Here is a 14,556-nt window from a genome sequence, read left to right as displayed (position 1 = left end):
GGGGATTTTTTGGATATGTCCGCAGCAAAAGGAAGGAGGAGGAAATAGTAGGGCCACTGCGTGGAGAAGATGGCAAAATGCTAACAGAAGACAGATAAAAGGCAGAATTACTCAACACCTTCTTTGCCTCAGTCTTCTCAGAAAAGGAAAAGGGTGCTCAACCTGAGGATAATGGAGCAGAGGACAGAATAGGGGAATTTCAGCACAGAATAAGTAAAGAGATAGTAGAGGAATACCTTGTTAATCTAAATGAATTTAAGTCTCCAGGACCAGATGAACTACATCCAAGGGTACTAGAAGAACTGGCAAATGTAATATCGGAGCCATTGGCAATCATATTTGAAAACTCCTGGAAAACAGGAGAAATCCCAGCAGACTGGAGGAGGGCAAACGGTGTCCCCATCTTCAAAAAGAGGGGAAAAGAGGATCCCAACAATTATCGTCCAGTTAGTCTGACATCAGTACTAGGAAAGATTCTAGAGCAGATCATTAAACAGAGAGTCTGTGAACATCTAGAAGGCAATGCCATAATCACAAAAAGTCAACACGGGTTTCAGAAAAACAAGTCATGCCAGACAAATCTAATCTCTTTCTTTGATAAAATTACCAGCTTGCTAGATGAAGGGAATGCTGTGGATATAGTATATCTTGATTTCACTAAGGCCTTTGACAAGGTTTCCCATGACATTCTTGCAAACAAGCTTGTAAAATGTGGGCTAGACAAAGTAATTGTTAAATGGATCTGTAATTGGTTGACCGGCCGAACCCAAAGGGTGCTCAACAATGGTTCCTTTTCATCCTAGAGGAAAGTGACCAGTGGAGTCCCACAGGGCTCTGTCTTGGGCCCAGTGTTATTCAACATCTTTATCAATGACCTGGATGACAGAATTGGGAGCATACTTATCAAATTTGCAGATGACACCAAATTAGGAGGAATAGCTAATACTCCAGAGGACAGGATCAACATTCAAAATGATCTGAATAGACTAGAAAGCTGGGCCAAAGCTAACAAAATGACATTCAACACAGAGAAGGTACTGCACTTGGGGCAGAAAAATGAAATGCACAGATATAGGATGGGGGACACCTGGCTGAATGAAACTACATGTGAAAGGGATCTGGGAGTCCAAGTAGACCAAAAGTTGAACATGAGTCAACAGTGCGATGCAGCAGCTAAAAAGGCCAATGCAATTTTAGGCTGCATCAATAAAAGGATAGTGTCTAGATCAAGAGAAGTAATTGTGCCATTGTATTCTGCTCTGGTCAGGCCCCACCTGGAATATTGTGTCCAGTTCTGGGCACCACAATTCAAAAAGGACATTGAGAAACTGGAGCGTGTCCAAAGGAGGGCGACTAAAATGGTGAAGGGTCTGGAAACCATGCCCTATGAGGAACGACTCAGGGAGCTGGGGATGTTTAGCCTGGAGAAGAGAAGGTTAAGAAGTGATATGATAGCCCTGTTTAAATATTTGAAAGGATGTCATATTGAGGAGGGAGCAAGCTTGTTTTCTGCTGCTCCAGAGAACAGGACCCGGAACAATGGATGCAAGCTACAGCAAAAGAGATCCCACCTCAACATTAGGAAGAACTTCCTGACAGTAAGGGCTGTTCGACAGTGGAACACACTCCCTCAGAGTGTAGTGGAATCTCCTTCCTTGGAGGTCTTTAAGCAGAGGCTAGATTGCCATCTACTGGGGTTGCTTTGATTTGGATTTCCTGCATGGCAGGGGGTTGGACTGGATGGCCCGTGCGGTCTCTTCCAACTCTATGATTCTATGATCATCATGGAGAGATTTCAGCTACTCATGCAGGAAGTTTCCCCCCAAAAAACATGTCTGTCTCAAATCTGTTTTCTTTCCTAAAGGGAAAGAAAGAACACAAGGGTTTGTGTTCCAATACTGTTGTTAAGTAGACATTAACCATTTCAGGGGTCACAAGATTATTCACTGATTCTCTTCCCAATATATTTTAATTTTTCTAAGAAAAGCATCTGTAATGACTGGTCCGCCAGTCATTTGAGGACTCCTTCTAAACCACAAAGGGTTAATCGGGGGGGGGGAGTACATGCTAATGAGAGCTTACATCACATGCTAAAGAGCAGCTACATCATAGCTGATGTAAGGCCCAACTGGCCAATCTGAGAGTATGACCACAAATTTTGAGAATTTTCCGGCAGAGGACTTGAAAACCCCCTGGGGAACCATGTGTTCTTTGTTCTCCATCTTTGTAGTTGTTTTGGAAACCAGCTGTTGAGCCTGTGCCCAGGGCAGGCTTAAAGGATGTGGGTGGAGCTCGGCAAAAGGGCCAGCTCCCTGCATCTAGAAACCCATCAAGAACTGCAAATCCCATCACTGTGTGAGTAGCTAGGAAATGTGTTAGCTAGTGCGTTTAGGCTTTTGTTATGTTTATCTAATAGCTTGCCTGAAATGAATATCTTGTAACTATGCATTCTGTACCTGCAGGGCAAGGAGGCCTTGCATGAATGATATCTTCTTGCTCTATTTTGTCTATTTAGAATAAATACCTTTCTTTAAAAGTATCTGCTGTCTTTCTCTGCTCCTGTACACGTGCCTTAGCTCAGTTACTGATTGCTTGGGTTAGCAAGGAAAGGAAACTAGAAGTCCTTAGCAAGTCCCAGTGTGTGCTAAGGGGAACTCATTGGAGATTCACTGGGTGGTGGCAGCTTGACTAGAGGATCTCAAGAGGTCTCATTCAGCTCAACAGGGAGTGGGAATGGAGACCTAGGAAACTCTAGGGGGAAATCTAAGGGATCCCCTGGGGCTAAGGGCCAAGAACAGGGTGGCTGTGTGGCTGCTTAGACCCCAGGGATCATCACATGGTAGGCAGCGGTGGTTTTTCAGACTTCGGAGCATCACATGGTAGGCAGCGGTGTTTCTCTCTCTCTCTTTTATCTTGGAGGGAGGAATTGCAGTGTGGGGTTTGTCCTTTCAGCTTGGGTTTTCTTCTTTTCCTGAGAGGGGGAATTCTGTGCTATTTCCCTGTGTGGGTCAGCTGTTGTGCGAGGGAAAGGGGAGTGGACTCCTTTCAAACAGATAGCAGGTTTGGATTTTTTTTCCCTTGTCTCCTTGGTGGGAGAAGAGGGGGGAAAGGTCTTTTGAATCTTGTAGACTGCAAGGTTTTGAACCAGTTGCTCTGTGTGTGCTTTTGGGCCGTTTGCTGTTAGAAGAGGAAGGGGAGGAAGTCTTTGCCCACTGCACCCCTTTATACCTAACATCTGGGAGCCTGTGTTGCAGGATGATTTTCTGTTTGGCTAGGGAGCCAACAAGCAGAGATCAAGCTTGCTAGAAGCTGTGATCTGATCTTATCTCCAAAAGGTGTGCTGAGGACAAAGAAACTGGGAAGTTGACAGTAAAGTTTTTCTTTCTCTCTTTTCTCTCTCTCCAAATGACTGGGAGGAGGGAGCCCAGAGGGGGTTGCTAGGACAGCACATAGATGCTTTTTATCTTCTTGCCTGGCTGGCAAGGGGCAATCAAAGGAGGCATTTATTGCTTGGCCTTATCTCAGGACCAAATGGTACATTTCCTGCTTTTTGTTGTCTTTCTCTTTCTCGCTGACTAGGAAGGGAGCAGGGACGTAGCGGGGGGGGGGGTGTTCTTGGGGTCTGGACCCCCCCTTCCATTAGATAAATGAATGGTGTATGCTGCTGCACCGCCGCATCCAAGCCCCATTATAATGGTGGCACTTAGTCTGGACACCCCCCCCCCTTCCTAAAATCCTAGCTACATCTCTGAAGGGAGGGGGACTTTTAGCCCTCACTGGGAGGGGCTGTTTCTTTTCTCTAGCTAAAGGAAAAGGGGGGTCACTGGGTTTTAAAAGTGACCAGCTTTTTTTCCTTTCCTCTCCAGCCACACTGAGGACTAGTGACCAATACCTAGTGATAGACTTGGGGGGACTGCAGGAAGGGAAGTTAGTTTCTTCGGCTCTTTCCTTCCACTTCTCCAATACACAGGTTCCTGTGATGGCCCCATCTCTAGCTTATTCACTAATGAGGCTTCATATGTAAACCAGAAAGGATTTATTGAGCAGATCAGCACAAGAGACAAGCATTTGCCAGAATTGGCTTCAAAGACCTAATTGCAAACATATAACCTCCTTCACACCTAACCCAACTCCCCCTTGTTTCCCATTCCCCCTCCTTCTCATTCCTTTCCCAAGAGAGTGACCTTGAGAATCTGGTAATGTCCCATGTCTGCCTCCTTCCCTCTATTAGCCCAGCTTCCCATTCCCAACAGCTAACCTTAAACTGTTTCAACAACAATAAATTCCCCAACTATAACATCATTATTCACCATACTTCTATACAGACAAAACATAATAAACAAAAACCCATGACAGGGGAACATCAAGGAATCCTGACAGTTCCCTTCTTGGGGTGGGTTCTGAAAGGTTTAAACCCCACCCCCCTGAATGTTGTCTCCTGTCTTCCAGATACATTTTATTTATGAAGTTTTATTATAACTGGGGAATTAATGATATTAGCTCAGGTTTTTCCAGTCATTCCCAACATTATTGGTTTTCCATGATCAGGTCGGTGGCACCGCCACCATTTTCTTTTCCTTAAGGAAAGTGACAATACAGAAAAGAGGGGAATGGGAACACTTTTACAAGTTTTTATTAACCACTTATAATGAGCAGCTGATACAAAAGTAAGTAGGGAACATTTGAGAGTGGAAGACAAAAACAGGAATACATCCCTAAGGATTGGTTTAGATTAAATATTGGTCTCAGATCTGCTTAAGTAGCGAATATTGTTGTAGTGAAACTGAATTCTATGAACACATTCAAACTTTAACAGTAATTGTGATCATTGCACTTTATTAATTATTATATAATATTTCAATCATCTGGCACATGTTTGTACAACATGAACTTTTTCTTAGATTATTTGAGAATAAAATGTCAAAATGCATTTGCTCTATCTCCTTGCCAGTGCTGGTTCAGTTTATAATTTGTATGGTGAAAACAGTGAAGATAAAGAGGCATCTCCTTCTGGTCAACAGATAATTGAGAACTCCATCACAATGAATAAAATGAAGCTGCTCAAAACAAAGATGGAGAACAAAAAAGTGAGGCTATACTCGTCTATCTCATATGCAATGATTTGTGTTTTTGCATTCCAGGTCCTCTTAAAAGGTTGGGTGATCGCTTTAGTATTTCCTTGAATGCAGCTTTGCTGATATTTGCTGGAAGTCAAACTCAGTCAAATTTAAGGTGGAAGAGGCAACAAGGGGATCAACAATTTTAGATCTCTTCCTAACCATCATGTTCTCCTGGAGTTTGTTATGCAGTGGAAAGGAGAAGCCAGGCATCGTCAGACACACATTCTAGAATCTAGGAAAGCTGATTTCAGTAAATTTAGTTAAATACTGGGGGTGATCCCATGGTCAGGAATACTAAAAGAGAAGAGAGTTCAGGACAGATGGGAGCTTCACAAAAGGGAGATACTGAAGGCACAATTTCAAACAGTTCCAGTGAGGAGCGAAAATGGAAAGTGTCTCAAAAAAACCAGGATTGATGACTAAGGAACTTTCAACTGAACTAGGTTTTAAACAGGACATGTATAAGAAATAATAATAATAATAATAATAATAATAATAGTAGTATTTATTTTTAACCTGCCTTTCCTGTGTTGGATCAAGGTGGGTAACAGCATATAAAAAGAGAAAACAATAATATCAAAGGCGTTCAAATCGGTCCGAAGAGAAGAAGAGAAACAATTTAGGCATGTGGAGAGTGAAATTAGGGGATCACTTTGGGAAGGCCCGCTGGAAGAGATCTGTTTTTATTGCCTTCTTAAAGGCCTCAAAAGATGCTAGTTGGTGGATCTCATCCGGCAGATCGTTCCAGATTTTTGGAGCGGCAGCAGCAAACGTCCTCTGGGAGGTAGTTACCACTCTAGTTCTCTGTGACTGTAGTAGGTTCTTCCCCGAGGACCTGAGAGTGCAGGAAGGATTATATGGGAGGCAGCGTTCCCTCAGGTAAGCTTGACCCAGGCCATGTAGGGCTTTATAAGTAATAACCAACACCTTATGCTGTGCCCGGAAGCTAATAGGCAGCCAGTGTAGGGATTTTAAGATAGGTGTGATAGAATCAAACTTGGAACTCCCAGTCACCAATCTGGCTGCTATGTTTTGGACCAGCTGCAGCTTCCGAATGTGGCATAAGGGTTGCCCCATGTAGTGCGCATTGCAGAAATCGAGACGAGAGGTTACCAGCGAATATACAACCATTTCAAGGTTTTCCCATTCCAGGAAGGGGCGTAACTGGTGTATCAGTCGAAGCTGATAACAGGCACTCCTGGCTGTCATGTCAACTTGGGACGACAGGTGAAGCGACAAGTCGAGGAGTACCCCCAAGCTATGAACACAGTCCTTTAGGGGAAGTGTGACCCCGTCCAGTACTGGAGAGCTTATCACCATTCCCGGATTGAGATTGCCTATAGCGAGTACCTCCGTTTTATTTAGATTCAATTTAAGTCTATTTTCCCTCATCCAGTCCATTATTGACCTCAGACTACTTCAGAGGAGAGAATCCATCCTTGGTCACTGAAGCAGTCCAAGACATGGAGAAACAAATTTGGGTGTCATCAGCATACTGATAACACCCCGCTCCATGTCTCCCAATGATCTCACCCAGCGGCTTCATGTAAATGTTGAAGAGCATTGACAACAGTATCGCGCCCTGAGGGACACCTGATTTGAGCTCCCTCTTGGCCGAGCAACTGTTGTCAAGCGACGCCATCTGGAATCTGTCTGACAGATAGGACTGGAACCACTGCAAAGCAGTGCCCCCGATTCCTAACCTTCTCAGGCGTTCCAGAAGGATACCATGGTTGATGGTATCGAAGGCTGCTGAGAAGTCTAAGAGCACCAACAGGGCCATACTTCCCCTGTCGATGCACAGACAGAGATCATCGACCAAGGCGACCATGGCAGTCTCCACTCCGTATCCTGACCTGAAGCCAGTTTAAAATGGTTCAAGATAATCAGTGTCATCCAAGACTGCTTGGAGTTGGTTGGCAACGACCCTCTCAATTACCTTACCCAAAAGTGATACCGGCCGATATGTGGATCTCTCTAAGGGGTCAAAGGAAGGCTTTTTAAGAACTGGTTTAACAACAGCCAGTTTTAAACTGGCTGGAAATAGACAAATAGACAAAGGGGGAAATCTCCAAAGATGAATTCAGACAAATAGCTAGAACATTGTAAGGGTAAAGTCAGAAAAAATAAAGCGCAGAATGAGCTCAGGCTTGCGAAGAGCAATAAAAAGGGCTTTTGGGGGTATGTCCATAATAAAAGAAGGAAATAGTAGGGCCACTGCGTGGAGAAGATGACAGAATGCTAACAGGGAACAGAGAAAAGGCAGGACTACTCAGCACCTTTTTTGCCCCAGATTTTTCACAAAAGATAACGGGTGCCTTAACTGAGAAAAATGGAACAGAAGAAATAGGGGAAATGCATCACAGAAAAAGGAAAGAGATAGTACAGGAATATCTGGTTAATCTAAATGAATTTAAGTCTCTAGGACCAGATGAACTACATCCAAGGGTGTTAAAAGAACTGGCAAAGATAATCTCAGAGCCACTGGCAATAATCTTTGATAACCCCTGGAGAACAGAAGTCCCAGCAGACTGGAGGGGGGCAAATGTTGTCCCCATCTTCAAGAAGAAGAAAAAAGAGGATCCCAACAATTATAGTCTGGTATCAATACCAGGAAGGATTCTAGAGCAGATCATTAAACAGAAAGTCAGTGCACATTTAGAAGGGAATGCCATAATCACAAAAAGTCTAGATGGGTTTCTTAGAAACAAGTTATGCCAGACTAATCTGATCTCTGTTTTTGATCAAATTACCAACTTGATAGATGAACAAAATGCTGTAGATATAGCATATCTTGATTTTAGTAAGGCCTTTGACAAAGTTCCCTATGATATTCTTGCAAACAAGCCAGGAAAATATGGGCTAGACAATGCACCTGTTAGGTGGATCTGTAATTGGTTGACCAAAGGGTGCTTAGCAATGACCATATTGGAGAGAAGTGACCAGTTGGGTGCCATAGGGTTCTGTCCTGGGTCCAATGCTATTCAACACCTTTATCAATGACTTGTATGAAGGAATAGAGGGTATGCTTATCAAATTTGCAGATGACACCAAATTAGGAGGAGGAGTCAATACCCCAGAAGAGAGGATCAAAATTCAAAATGACCTGAATAGATTAAAAAGCTTGACCAAAACTAAGAAAATGAATTTCAACAAGGAGAAATGTAATGTATTGCACTTACGTAGAAAAAATGAAATTCATAGATATAGGATGGGGGACACCTGGCTTAACAAGACTACATCTGAAAGGGATCTATGAGTCCTAGTAGACCACAGTGAACATGAGTCAACAGTGTGATGCAGCAGCTAAAAAGGCCAATATAATGTCTAGATCGAGGAAACTAATAGTGCCACTCTATTCTGCTTTGGTCAACTGGCATATTGTGTCCAGTTCTGGGCACCATAGTTCAAATGGATGTTAACAAGCTGTAGCATGCCCAGAGGAGGGCAGCCAAAATGGTGAAGAGTCTGGAAACCATGCCCTATGGACATGACTTAGGGAGCTGGTCATGTTTAGCCTGGAGAAGAGATGTCATATCAAGGATGGAGCTAGCTTGTTTTCTGCAGCTCCAGAGAACAGGACCCAGAGCAGAGGATTCAAACTACAGGACAAGAGATTCCAGCTCAACATTAGGAAGAATTTCCTAATATCAGAGCAGTTCGACAGTGGAACACACTCCCTCGGAGTGTGGTGGAAACTCCTCCTTTGGAGGTTTTTAAACAGAGACTGATGGCCATCTGCTGAGGTAGTTTTGATTGTGAGCTTGTTCATGGTAGAATGGGGTTAGACTGGATGGCCCTTGTGGTCTCTTCCAACTATGGTGGGTTACACACCACCATTAAAGTACGCGCAGAGCGTGTACTAGGGTTAGGAAGGTACGGTGCTTCCGCACCTCCCTAACCCTAATACGCGCTCTGCGCGTAAAAAATGACGCGGTCGTTCGAGACGGCTGCCGCCATGAGGACGTCACGGTCACACCACCTCTATACGGGGCGGCGCGGACATGACGTCCTCGCTCCGCACCAGGGCGCCTAGTGTGCCCTTTGCGCGGACCAGGAAGGAGCTCCGTTTCGGAGCTCCTTCCTGGTTTGCGGCGCCGCTTTGCATCGCTGGGCGCAACCTTCAGATGGCTGCGCCCAGCGAAGCAAGGGAGAAAGGGGCCAAGTGGCCCCTTTCTCCTCCTCCCCGCCACCGCGGGGTGTCCTTGGGGCTTGAAGCCCCAAGGACACCCCTTTTCAGGCTGTGGGGAAGCGGAGTTTTGCCACTTCCCCGCAGCCTGAAAAGTGGCGGATCGGGGCCTCAGCGGCTGCCGTTCTGGCAGCTGAGGCCCCAATACACCAGGGAAAGGGGCGGGTACAGATGGCCCCAAATGGGCAGTCTGTAACCCGCCAGAATAATTCTATGATTCTAAGTGAAGAGACTTGTTTTCATGCCCTTAAATGAGATAAATTTACCCACACCCAAAACCCCTCTTTATCACAATGGGAAACTTTGATTCACAAAAATTGTATCTATGTATTTGTAAGATATACACAAGACAAGGATCCAACAAGGTATTTCACTAACATAAACAATTCTATTAGCAGTACCAGGAGTGATCATTCTCCATCTCTCTGGAAAATACTCAGAGGGTTGAGTGGCACATAAGACCCAGGGAGGTGGGGAGAAAAAGAAAGTTTTATTGACATAATGTGGACTAGGGATTGCCCCATGTTACATCTAGTGACAGAATCACTTCTATCAGCCAAAGTACACTTTTAGATATATGTGTATCTCATAGTCTTCCATCTCAGTGATTACATTACTTCTATGAATATATTTGTTTGTTTGTTTTATTTTATTTATATCCCATTTTTGCCCAAATGGAATTCAGCAGTATCCAAAGCATTATCTATTTTTTAAAAAGTCTTTTAATTACTAAAATAGAATCGGTGCCCATGCTGGACTTGAGTTTCAAACATTTTTGTAAGGACATTGCCAAAAAAAAGTTAAATTAAATCTTAAATTGATTTAAATCTTAAATTGATTTAAATCTTAAATTGAATTCTAAAGGAAAACGATCTAGGTTTATAGTGAGAGACCTTTTTAGAATTTGTTTTCTTTAGCCCATGGAATTTTCTAAGTCAGTGGTTTTCAATCTGCAGTCCCTGGATATTTAACTCCAACTGTCAGAAGTCCCAACCAGCATGATCAGTGATGAATGATTATGATAGTTGTAGCCCAAAGATCTCTTGGGATGCATGGTTGGAAGCCACTGCCATACATGCTAGTCCAATGCAATTCAAATAACCACATTTCTTTCTTTTCTCTTTCACAGCCAAAACAAATTATTAAAATGAACCCACGTTCTCCAGTAGCTCCATGTTCACTTAGTGGCTCAGTGACAGCTGCACATCATAATTTTTTTCGAGCACCTTCTTACATTGGGCAATCCTGTTTAACTCCTGGCAATTTACATACCTCAGAAACATCTCAAAATGCACTTCCAGTTTTGGCAACTACTGGTAGAAGGATGCCTTCTAGCAACTTTATTAAGGAAAGTAACAGATGGGAAAATGTTTCAGAATCTCAGTCAATCACAAGCATGTTAACACCAGATAAATTAATGTGTGGGGGGAAAGAAGATGCAAAAGTACCTCCAGATACAGTTCTTCCACTTTCAGCTCAACTTAAAAGTTCAGAAAAAAATACAGAAACTGGTGTATCAATAAACGAGAAAGGTCCTTTTTTGTATCCAGATACCACAAATGTAAATCTAAATCCTACAGAAGAAAAAGTTTTTAAAAACACAGATGTTCTTACCAGACAAGGAGAAGCAAACATTTCTGAAGCATGCAGTGAATTATATGGAACAGGAAAAGTGAATAAAGAACCCCAGTTATCTGAGTGGCATAAGGACTCTGCCATTGCCAAGCATCCTGACAAGTCCATTATAAAACCTCTAACCTTTTCAGCAGCAGAAACTAGTTTTATTAACTCTCAGGACATCTGTTCTCAGAGAAATGCACACCTCTCACCTCTTCAGTGTTCAGCACAAATTGTACATCACAGTCCTCGGAAACCTCAAACACAATCTAAGTGCTTAGAAGTTGGTAACTTGAGGCCTGATGCTTCCCCAAATGTTCTACGGCCATTGGAGGTACACAATTCAGCAGATTCCTCTTATGCAAGGAATTCTAGATTTCATAGCATTGGTATGGACTCACTTGGCAAAAGACCTGCTAGCCATTCTAAAAAGGAGACAAGAGAGATCACAGGAATGACTATCAAAGCATCCAAAGATCCTGTTCTTTCTGTAAATAATGTAGGATTTCGAAGTTCGCTGACCCGAAGCACCAACAGAGATGGGTTGAAGAATTCCTGTGGTATGGACAGGTTTCGGAATTGTGGTATTGTGTTAACTTCAGATCTTCAGCATTTTCAAGAAGAAAGATTTAACATGGTCTCTCCTCACAATGACATGCCTGAATACTTGTTGGTAATTATGCTTTATAATAGAACTGTATTTCTGTTTGTATTTCCTTGTTTTTTTTTCCAGGTAGAATTCTAAATTCTCTAGATGGAATTGAGAAATAGATATATTTGGTCCTCTGCTTGCACCAAGATCCCTCAGATAGGCTTGATTCAGACTTGTCTGGCAAAAGATCTGATGTCCTTATTCAGGATCTGAATGGTGCCATTGAGGTTAGGAAAAGTTCTATCAAATCAAATGGAAGTTGCCCTTTATGTGAGCATCTTTGACATACAATTCTTGTTAGTATTCTCTGTCCTTTGCTAACCACGCAGTCAAATACATGCACTGTTGTGATAATGCTATATTTGTCTTGAATGAAGTCATACATTTGCCTTGGCAGCAAAGAAAATATCCATCAAGTCTTAGAAGTCTTAGGTCTAATATACACTGCAGGAAATAATGCAGTTTAACACCACTTTAACTGCCATGGCTCAATGCTGTGGAATTCTGGGATTTGTAGTTTGTTGTGGTACCTGAGAAGGCTAAACATCTCACAAAACAACACATCCCAGGATTTCATAGCACTGAGCCATGGCTGTTAATGTTTTGTCAAACTGAATTATTTCCTGCTACAGAGGAGAGAAGTAGCTGGGCAGACATAATCCCCAGTGCAACTGCATTCAAGCATGGAAAACATATTTCAGTCCTATGCACTGAATTTCAGTTCCCTCCGACTATTGATTCCAATCACCCATCCATCCAAGCAGGTGTTTAATAATCTGCCAGCTGGAGTAGCACTTCAGATTTCTGATTAGATGGGCTATAATCCTTGAAAGGATTATTATGCCATAATAAATTTTGTTTCTAGAGTGCTACAAAATTTTCTCATTTCTGCTGCAATAGACTAACATGGCTAACATCCTGAAAATAATTTAATGGACAGATCAGTGACCTGTGATGCTGAGAAAATGGAAATTTGAAAATCCAAGCAAGTGCATAATTTACTATACCACCATTAAAATTTGAATGAATATATCAATTTGTAATCAAAGCAGGAATTGAATGGTTATATATTACAGTGGATACTTGTTATACGCTGGGGTTTGGTTCCAAGATCCCCCATGGAGAGGACCGGCTCTACCATATAGGCGACCTAGGCAGCGGCCAGGGGCGCCAAAATTTAGGAGGGCAGCATTTCAAGGAGGCCAGAGAGAGCCCCACCCCCTTCCCCAACAGGCGTGAGTCACGGGGGCACCAGGTTTAACTTTTTCAGCAGCAGGAGGAGGAGGAGGAGAGAGGCTGGGAAAGGACTTGAAGGCACCCAAAAATGACAACAGGAATAAAGAGCCTCCTCCTGCTGCTGCTGCTTTTGGCCCTGAAGGCAAGGAGGCGCTGGGGAGGAGGGGAGCCCAGGCAAAACGGCGCCCTCCTCCCTCCCTCCCTCCCTCCCTGCAGCCAAGGGAGCCTAAAGAGCCCAGCCGAGGAAAAGGGCAGGCAGTCGGGGCTGCTGGCAGGCCAGGTGGGTCCTCCTTTCCCAGGACGCCTCCTCCTCCTTCTCCATCCCAGCCTTACCTCCAGGTCGGAACAATTCCCAAACTGCAGAAATAAATCCACCTTGAGAATTCCTTAAACTGCCCTGGCTCAATGCTGGGGAATCCTGGGAACTGTAGTTTTGGGAGACATTGAGCCTTCTCTGTCAGAGGGAGCTCTGGGGCTACAAGAAACTACAGTTCCCAGGAACTACAATTCTGGGGATGGTAGTTTGTTCTCAAGGTTATTTTTGCTGTTGCTGCTGCTGCTTTTGTTGTTATTATTGTTAATTTCTTTATATGAGCCAGGGCAGTTAAAGTGGTCTCCAACTGGATTATTTCAGCAGTGTGCTTTGGACCTAAGACGCTTAAGTGTGTGTGTGTGTCTGCATAATGTGTGTGTATATATATATAGTGTATGTGTGTGTTTGTGTGTGTATATGTATACACAGTGTGTCTGTTTGTGTGTGTGTGTGTATATATATATATATATATATATATATACACATACACTATGTGTCTGTATAATGTGTGTGTATATATATATATATATATACACACACACACATACATATACATATACTGTGTGTCTGTATAATACACACACACACACACACACACTATGTATATATGTACTGAGTCCTAGCAGCAAAGATTTCAGACTCCTATATCACATAAAGCCAAGGTTCAAAACACACGGCAGAAAAAAATCCAGTTTGAGACTGCTTTAACTGCCCTCGGTGCTAGGGAGTTCTGGGATTTGTAGTTTATTGTGGCACCAGGACTCCCTGACAGAGAAGGCTCAATGTCTCACAGAACTACAGTTCCCAGAACTCCCCAGCACTGAGCCAGGACAGTTAAAGCAGTCTCAAACTGGATACTTTTTGCAGTGCACTTTGGACCTTGGCTGCCTTCTCATATTGTGGTTGTTGCTCTTGTGTGTCTCCAAGTCATTTCCAACTTATGGCAACCTCATCCTGGGGTTTTCTTGGCAAGATTTCTTCAGAGGGGGTTTGCCCTTGCCATCCTCTGAGGCTGAGAGAGTGTGACTTGACCAAGGTCACCCAGTGGGTTTGCATGGCTTGGCCAGGATTCAAACCCTGGTCTCAGAATGCTCCAAGGCTTCCTTGCATGTGCTGTGGTTTTTCTCTCTTTTTCTGTCCCCAATGAATTAGTAGTTGTGAATTTGGGTCTTGGAGTTGTGCTAATAGGCATGTCAAAATGTCCTCCATTTTGAGCATGACTGAGAAACATGAATTTGTATTGTTTTTTATTAATGATTTTGGCTTTTAGTTGGTTGTGTCCTCCATTTTCCTTGAACGTCCTAAAATTTGTCCAACATTTTGTCCTACATCTTGCTGTAAATTTTTCCTACACTTTGAGGGGCTACGGGGGGGGGGGGGGAGAATCTGCCTTCAGACATGTACAAGAAGTGGAAGAAAGGGGAAGTCA

General features: G+C 43.3%; 1 protein-coding gene across 5 annotated transcripts in view; it reads left to right on the top strand.

The window, feature by feature from the left end:
• ZFAND4 (zinc finger AN1-type containing 4) overlaps positions 1-14,556 on the top strand; it is a 140,944-nt gene that overhangs the window by 71,786 nt on the left and 54,602 nt on the right. For 4 of the 5 annotated variants that reach the window (XM_042459886.1, XM_042459885.1, XM_042459883.1 and 1 more), the window contains 2 exons: positions 4,952-5,087; positions 10,439-11,599. In XM_042459886.1, the coding sequence (XP_042315820.1) occupies positions 4,952-5,087; positions 10,439-11,599 (1,297 nt within the window). Of the gene's footprint in view, positions 1-4,951; positions 5,088-10,438; positions 11,600-14,556 lie in introns of those variants that run through there. The other variant, XM_042459887.1, reaches the window with a different exon arrangement.

The sequence above is a fragment of the Sceloporus undulatus genome, chromosome 3, assembly GCF_019175285.1.
Source record: "Sceloporus undulatus isolate JIND9_A2432 ecotype Alabama chromosome 3, SceUnd_v1.1, whole genome shotgun sequence".
Classification (NCBI taxonomy): Eukaryota; Metazoa; Chordata; class Lepidosauria; order Squamata; family Phrynosomatidae; genus Sceloporus; species Sceloporus undulatus.
This window is presented reverse-complemented; position numbering and strand designations above follow the sequence as displayed.